At 35.4% G+C, this 8,399-nt stretch overlaps 1 protein-coding gene across 1 annotated transcript in view; it reads left to right on the plus strand.

The window, feature by feature from the left end:
* Positions 1-8,399, plus strand: part of ABCA10 (ATP binding cassette subfamily A member 10) — a 69,576-nt gene extending 61,177 nt beyond the window's left edge. The window contains exons 30-38 of the mRNA XM_047080542.1: positions 221-312; positions 2,006-2,184; positions 2,464-2,539; positions 2,619-2,713; positions 3,413-3,532; positions 3,752-3,892; positions 6,359-6,438; positions 7,335-7,390; positions 7,510-8,399. Coding sequence (XP_046936498.1) covers positions 221-312; positions 2,006-2,184; positions 2,464-2,539; positions 2,619-2,713; positions 3,413-3,532; positions 3,752-3,892; positions 6,359-6,438; positions 7,335-7,390; positions 7,510-7,608 — 938 coding nt within the window. The 3' untranslated portion in view covers positions 7,609-8,399. The remainder of the gene's footprint in view (positions 1-220; positions 313-2,005; positions 2,185-2,463; positions 2,540-2,618; positions 2,714-3,412; positions 3,533-3,751; positions 3,893-6,358; positions 6,439-7,334; positions 7,391-7,509) is intronic.

The following is an 8,399-nucleotide window of genomic DNA, read 5'->3' on the forward strand; positions in this document are numbered from 1 at the left end:
TGTCCCAGTTCAAATGGTGAGAAACCCCATCTTGGATCAGGAAGACCAAACCATTCTACTATAAATCCAAAGTCTTTCCATTCACACTGTAATATAGAAAATTACAAAGGGGTTGTTGGAAGATGTTCTTTTGTTTCGAAATATTACTAAGCTAAGTGAATTTAGGCTGGTCAAACTTTGAAGTTCAAATCATATCGTCAATGACGACTCTGTCTTCCAGGTGAAGTGTTGGGGTTGCTGGGACACAATGGAGCCGGTAAAAGCACTTCTATTAAAATGGTAACAGGAGACACAAAGCCAACTGCAGGAACGGTACGTGACAAGCTCATTGCCAGGGGAAATTTCATTTGCAGTGTCAATATCATCCTCATATTGTTCTTTCAGCAGATCAAATGATTTTTGAAAATGAATAAATAGATGAAAGATTTTACAAAATATCTCTGCATGCTCAAAAAATAGTGAAGCTCAATGGCCCCTTTCTTTATTCAAGTATAATTAACATACAGCGTTATATTAGTTTCAGGTGTACAATATAATTATTCAACAATTCTATATGTCACCCAGTGCTCATCACACTAAGTGTCCTCTTAATTGCCTTCACCTATTTCTTCGGTCTGCACCTCCCTTCTGGCAATCACCAGTTTGTTTTCTGTATGTAACAGTGTTTTTTTTGTTGTTCTCTCTCTTTTTCTTTGTTTTGTTTCTTAAATTCCACATATGAGTAAAATCATATGGTACTTGCCTTTCTCTGACTGACTTATTTCACTTAGCGTGATACTCTCTGGGTCCATGCACATTGTCACAGGGGCAAGCTGTCATTCTTTTCTGTGGCTGAATAATATTCCATTATATATATATATTATATATATATATAATATATATAATGATATATAGTATATATAATGTAATGTATATGTAATATAATATATATTATTAATATATTAATTAATATATAACTAATTATTTTAATATAATGTATAATGTAATGTATATATAATATAATATATAATATTAATATATGTAATATATATTTAATATAATATAATATATAATATATTAATTTATATATTATATATTAATATTTATAATATTTAATATAATATAATATATATTCCATTATATATAATATATAACACTATAATATATAATATATAATGGAATGTATATTTAATATAATATATATGTAATATAATATATTCCTTTATTTATAATATATATAATGCTATAATATATATAATATATAATGGAATATATATTTAATATAATATATGTATTATAATATATATTATAGAATATGTAATTTATTATATATAATACACAATGTAATATATAATATAATATATAATATACATAATGTAATATATAATATAATATATAATTCATTATATATAATATACAATGTAATATATAATATACAATGTAGTATATATAATATATCTAGTATAATATGATATAGATTCCATTATATATAATATATAATGCTATAATATATATCATATAATGCATTATATATTTAATATAATATATGTAATATATTATATATATTCCATTATATATATTATAGCATTATATATATTATATATAATGGAATATATATAATGGAATATGTATCTAATATAATATAATATAATATATATTCCATTATATATATTCCATTATATATATTCCATTATATATATAATACATATAATGATACAATATATATAATTATATATATATATCATTCATCTGTCCTTTCTTCTTTACCCATTCATCTATCAATGGATACTTGGATTGCTTCCGCATCTTGGCTATTGTCCATAATGCTGCAATAAACATGGAGGGAGGTGTATATCTTTTTGAATTAGTATTATTGTTTTCTTTGGTTAAATACCCAGTAGTAGAATTACTGGATCGTATGATAATTCTATTTTCCATTTTTCGAGGAGCCACTTTTATCTCCTTCAGTAGAGGGAGGATTGGAGCAAAAGCTGGATGCGGATCTGACTTTCCTTGTTCGATGCAGGTGGTTTTAGAAGGCTACAGAACATCTCCAAGGCAACTGGAAGATGACACCGTCAAGTTCTTGGGGTACTGTCCTCAGGAGAACTCACTGTGGCCCGGTCTTACGGGGAAAGACCACCTGGAGCTGTACGCAGCAGTGAAAGGAATGAGCAAACAGGAGTCTGCTCTGAGTACTTCTCGGTACAGAAGGAAGCTTTGTGGAGGGAAGACGGGAGGAACATGTCATTTCCTGATTAAATATGGAAAGGAGATCATAAACAAGATCTTCTAATTTTCACGCAAATTAAAATGACTGAAAATCTGAATAAGAACCAAATCATAAGTTTATGCATTTGTGATGATGTTAATGGTCCTTCAGCCTACTGTTTTCAGGTGGATGGTGCTAAGGTTTTCTATATTGTTGGTGTAGGTAGGAACAGGTGCCTTGTGTATAAATCAGTGTTGGGTTTTTTTTGTCAGATTGGTGGAAGCTTTCAAGCTCCAGGAACAACTTAAAGTGCCCGTGAAGGACTTACCCCAAGAAGTAAAGAGGAAGGTAGGTGGGGGGCTGAGTGTTACTCTACGCACCCCACGGGTCGGTGCCAGACACGCTGTTCCTCTCCTTCTCGTTCCAGCTGTGCTTTGCACTGAGCGTCCTGGGAGACCCATCGGTGGTGCTTCTGGATGAGCCATCCACAGGGGTGGACCCCGAGGGGCAACAGCAAATGTGGTGAGGGACATCAGATTACGTAGTATGAGTCTGGAGTTAATATTCTTTCTACATTTGCTCTATTTATCTTTGATGCTCACATTGTCTATTATTTAATTCAGTGAAACTTAATGTAGTATTCAAAATTCCCCAAGGAAGGAAAAATAGACATGTTAAGAATCGAATAGAATCTTGAATGTCTTCGCTTGGATTTTCTTTTTCTTACTCTTCTTCCTCTGCCTCTTTTTTCTTTTATTTTTCAGTTGTTGAAAATCCTACAATGTGATGTTTCTCTGTACTCCAGCTTTTTTAAACATTGGTTTACTCACTATTTCCCAACTTTTCATGCTATGAAGCCAATGAATGTTGTAATATAATTACATAATGCAGTACAATTTTTGTTCTTTCTCTCTAGAGCAAAGATTTTTTTTTTCTTGTGGCTGAATACGGAATTTTCTATTTAGTCTTCCTATTTCTTTCTGTTCATCTATTTTCCCAAATTACTTTTTATTCTTTTAAAATTTATTTATTTATTTACTTACCTACTTTATTTATTTATTTATTTATTTATTTATTTATTTATTTATTTATTTAAATTTAAATCCAAGTTAGTTAATATACTGTGTGGTAATCTTGGCTGCAGGAGTAGAACCCAGTGATTCGTCTCTTACATATCCAAGTTACTTTCTAAATGTGAACAATCCCATCCTTTATCTGTAGGCAGGCAATTCAGACCATTGTTAAAAACACAGAGAAGGGTGTTCTCCTGACCACCCACTCCATGGCGGAGGCTGAGGCTGTGTGTGACCGCGTGGCCATCATGGTGTCCGGAAAACTGAGGTGGGTGCCCATCCTTGACCACACTCGGCCCCCAAGTTCCTCAGGGAGAATTGCAGTTCACTGTGACAGCTTGTATTCTTCAGCTCCTTGATCTATGATCGAATATCTTTTGATCTATGATCGAATATCTACCTCTGCATTTGCAGTTGAAGAAATTAAAAGATAAGTGTTTTGTTTTGTTTTTTTTCCTTCAACTCTTTTTTTGTCTTCCCTGGATAGGTGTATTGGTTCCATTCAAAATCTGAAAAGCAAGTTTGGTAAAGATTATATTCTAGAAGTAAAAATAAAGGACCCCACTCAGGTGGAACCTGTCCACACGGAGATTCTGAAGCTTTTTCCGCAGGCTGCTCGGCAGGAAAGGTAAAGGACGTTTTTGGCTCAGTGGCAAGTATATAGGTTTTCCACTACACATAATTTAGTCTAGGATGAGTCTGGAGAGGAAGAGAAAGGCAGAGCTGGCTTGTTTGTTACAAAACAAGTTGTTTGGAGGTCACTTGGATATATAGAAAAAAGAGCAATTGAAAAGCTATTTTCAGTGGATGTTTCATATCTCAGAAAAGGTGGATGGGGTGTGTGTGTGCGTGTGTGTGTGTGTGTGTGTGTGCATATGCATGGATGTGTAAATTATGCAATGGTTTGAAAAACAGGAACAGAGAATGAACTAAACCATGAATTTAATGTTTTTTAATAGACAATAAAAATTATGTGTCAACCTATGTAGCATTTTACCGAATATAAAATTGTGTCTAGAGCTCCAATAACACACACATACATATTCTTGAGAAAGATTGACTCAATCCTAAATTAATTGATTATAGGACATTTAATCCTCCCTATGGTTCTTTGAAATTTGTGTGTGGTCAGCTATGAGTTACAAGCACGGATAACCAAACCCACGTGAATAGCAGAATGAAGCGGAGTTGAATTGAAAGATGTACAGAGTTGGGGTGCCTGGGTGGCTCAGTCAATTGAGCATCTGACTCTTGATTTCAGCTCAGGTCATGATCCCATGGTTCGTAGGATAGAGCCCTGCAGTGGGCTCTGTACTGACAGCCAGAGGTCTGCTTAGGATTCTATCTCTCCCTCTCTCTCTGCCCCTCTCCTCCTGGCATTCTCTCCTTATCTCTCAAGATAATTAAATAAGCATTAAAAAAAGAAAGATTTACAGGGTTTTTTTAATATATTTATCCTATTAATTTCTTAAAAATAATACTTACTGAATACCTACTATATGCTGGAGACCATGTATCGAGTAGTCAATAAATAGAGAAGATTCTTATGGTGCTTACCATCTTTGTGGGACGAGGATATTAAGCAAATGAAGATACAAAGAAATAAGGAAATGACGTTAAGGTAAGACTTTAAAACTGAGCAGAGTTTGGCTGCTGAAGAATGGGGAGAAGAGAACACAGAATGTGTAAAGAACTTAAGTCAAGAATGAACTTTATACCTGCAGAGTGGGGGAAAAAGCTCATATCGTTGATGTGTAAAGGGTGGCATCTCCAAGTGGAGATGCCAAAATACTGAGATGTAGCCCTGTGGCTCAGAAGAAAAGTGAAAGGTCATTGAGAGATTTGCTCTGGCAATCATCAATGATGGGCATTTTTACTATATAGAAGACCATTAAGTTAGGAGAATGGGTGGTCAACAGGGGACATAGAAAAGGGAGAAGGTCTAGGATGAAACACCAGGAACTCTCTGTGTTGAGATTGGATTGAGGAAGAAAAGCTGGTGGGGAAACTACCACCACCACCACAACAGCCATTATGACAAATGATTAAAGTGTGTCTAAAACAGCACTATCTTACCAAATTTCTGCAATGATGGAAATGCCCATATCTGTGCTGTCCAAAATGGTAGCCAATACCTATATGTGGCTATGGAGCACTTCACACATGGCTAGTGTGACCAAGGGATTGAATTTTACACTTTATTTATTTTAATTAATTTAAATTTAAAAAATCCTTGATGTTTATTTATTTTTGAGAGAGAGAGAGACAGAGTGTGAGCAGGGGAGGGGCAGAGAGAGAGAGAGAGAGACAGAGAATCTGAAGCAGGCTCCAGGCTCTGAACCGTCAGCACAGAGCCCGATGTGGGGCTCATGAACTGTGAGATCACAACCTGATCCGAAATCAGAGGTTCAACCAACTGAGCCACCCAGGCACCTCAATTTAAATTTAAATACTACATGTGGCTAGTAGCTAAGATATTAAATAGAACAGGTCTAGAAAGTTAGAAAGAAAGTCACAGATATTGGTTGTTTAAGAAGCTGAGAGAGAGTGTGTGTTAGTTTTAAGGAGGATGTCTACAACTGCATTTAATGCTTTTGAGAAGTCTAAAAAATAAGAACTAAAGAATGTTCACTGGATTGTACCACATGGAGGTCATGGACGAACTTATTTGGGAAAGGGGAAGCTGGAGGTCAAGAAAAAAAGTTTTTTAATAGGAGATAGTTTGGCGGGTTTCAATATTATAAGAGAGATTGGAAATTAAATGCAGGGGGGAAAGTTTTATGAAAAGGTTCCAGGGAGCATGTTCAGGTATTGGCATTAATACGGTAAGAAAGACGGCACAGGCTGAGTATGAAAGATTCTTTTTCAGAGATATTTTTCAGTATTTATCTTGAACATTAAATTTAGAGCAACCAGATTTTGGTTGTGACCAGATTTTTATGACTAAAGATAAGTTATTCGGCTCAGATTCATGCACTATCAAATTAAACTACTTAGACTTTTACTCAAAGAAAACTTTGAAAATTTATTTTGGCCATCAATTTCTCCCCACTGTTATAACACTGTGATAAGTGGGACTCTTTCCTTCCCCCAGATATTCCTCCATGATGGCATATAAACTACCTGTGGAAGCCATTCGCCCTCTGTCTCAGGCCTTTTTCAAATTAGAGGCAGGTAAGTTTAGACATACTTAGACTTTATCGTGCGTATTTTTACATGGAATATATACTATATGAGTTCAAGTGGAAAGATTGTATAATCAGCCAAAACTTAGACAACCTCCACTGGACTAGTCTTACAAACCCTGACGGAAATGCAGTGGTGGCTCTAGAATCAGGTTTACTCCCCCTGATTTTTCCTCTGCTAACAAGGTAACTCAGCTGCCAGGAAGCCAGAATGTTCTCTCCTGGTTCCATTGCATAGTATTGGAGGATAATTATCAACATGTCCCAGAGAATACTGAGGGAACCTTCTTGCATCTCCATGTTTAGCATAGTCAGAGGGTAGGGAGCAAGAATGTGGAGACAACGAGAGGAGGCTCAAATGAAGGTCCGAGAAGGACAGTACACAGGGCTGCGATGTGACAAGTTAGGATCAGTGGGGGGGGGGGGGGGGGGGGAGGGGTTGAACTGGTTCTAGAGACACTGACTAGAGGTCACACTGGCTATTGATGAGGCCTTGACGTGTAGAAATATGGGATTCACTCAAATGGTACCTGCATGCAGGGTACTCCTCCATAGATTCTTATAAATATAGAGACCCAACAATACCCAACAGTCGATTTGGAGTCCAATAATACATATGTAGGAATCAAAAGGCAAGATACCAAAATAGGACGCGAGGAGCTCTTCGAAGAAAAAGTCTGTGGCAATTTATGTATTCATGCATTACTCTTCTTTGTTGGGCCATATCGACATTTTTCTTTAAGTTAACCTGCCAAAAAATTTAATGACTTGGCCTGTATCTTCAAGTGTCTCATGGACCTGAGGTTCCTGCTTATATTGTGTACTTTGAAAACACTTTTGGTGAAAACCATGTAAGCCACTGATGTCAGTCCCTTTGAAATGCAGTGAAACAGACCTTTGACCTGGAAGAATACAGCCTCTCTCAGGCTACCTTGGAACAGGTGAGCTTTCTTTAAACCAGGGAGCATCATCGGGGAGCCTTTGTGTGAAACTCTGTATGTATCCATCTTTCAGAAACACCCTGACATGTGTGTTTCCTTATTTATTTTCTCCCACTTAGGTATTCTTAGAACTCTCTAAAGAACAGGAGCTGGGAAATCTTGATGATGAAGTTGATACAACAGTTAGATGGAAACTCCTCCCACAAGAAGAGCCTTAAAACCCTGAGTCTCCTAATGTTAGGTTTTAGGTCCTACTACATTATTAGTTTCCAGAATTCTAGAACAATCTGCCATATTACCACAGGTAACAAACAAACCAACAAAAACATTCAGTAGTTTAAACAACCAATAATGATTAAGAATTTAAATGGCTTTCAACATTCTAGAATGGAGGGGAGAAGCAAAGATAGGGAAAGATAGTGAGTGTAACATAATCAGACATTATACTAATCACTAGTAAGACCTATTTTGTGCTCAATATTAATTCAAAAATCATAATGTTAGTCCACTTTTTTATTATTTTCAATAAGGCTGGATGCTGAACACATTTTATGAATAAAACATTGTATTTTTGAACCTGAACTTTAAATATATCAGCTCTTTTTAAAGCATTATTTACTCAAATACCAACTTAATGTAATATTGACCATAAGATGATCTAATAAGTTGGTGGATAAAATGACACAGTATAACCTTTAGATATAATTAAATTTTCTGATTATAACATAAGGATATGTTCATGTAAGGATATATAGAAATTATATCGACGAAGATAATAGTAATCTATAGTAAAACACCAGCATAAATATTTTAGCTACCTATCATCAATGCTCTTTTCATGAGTACCTTCTCAAAGTTGACATCAGTGGGCATGGTGATTTCCTATGTTTTTCCACTTCACGGTTCATGAACATTTCCCATATCATTGTAATGCCTTTGGGTTATGAAATGGCTGCATTGGATTCCTTTGATGTACTATCATGGTTTTACTTACCTTTTTTTACTATTA

This window comes from Lynx rufus, unplaced genomic scaffold, assembly GCF_022079265.1.
Source record: "Lynx rufus isolate CCGP_SWC_20201006 ecotype Redwood Valley unplaced genomic scaffold, mLynRuf1.p SCAF_18, whole genome shotgun sequence".
NCBI lineage: Eukaryota > Metazoa > Chordata > Mammalia > Carnivora > Felidae > Lynx > Lynx rufus.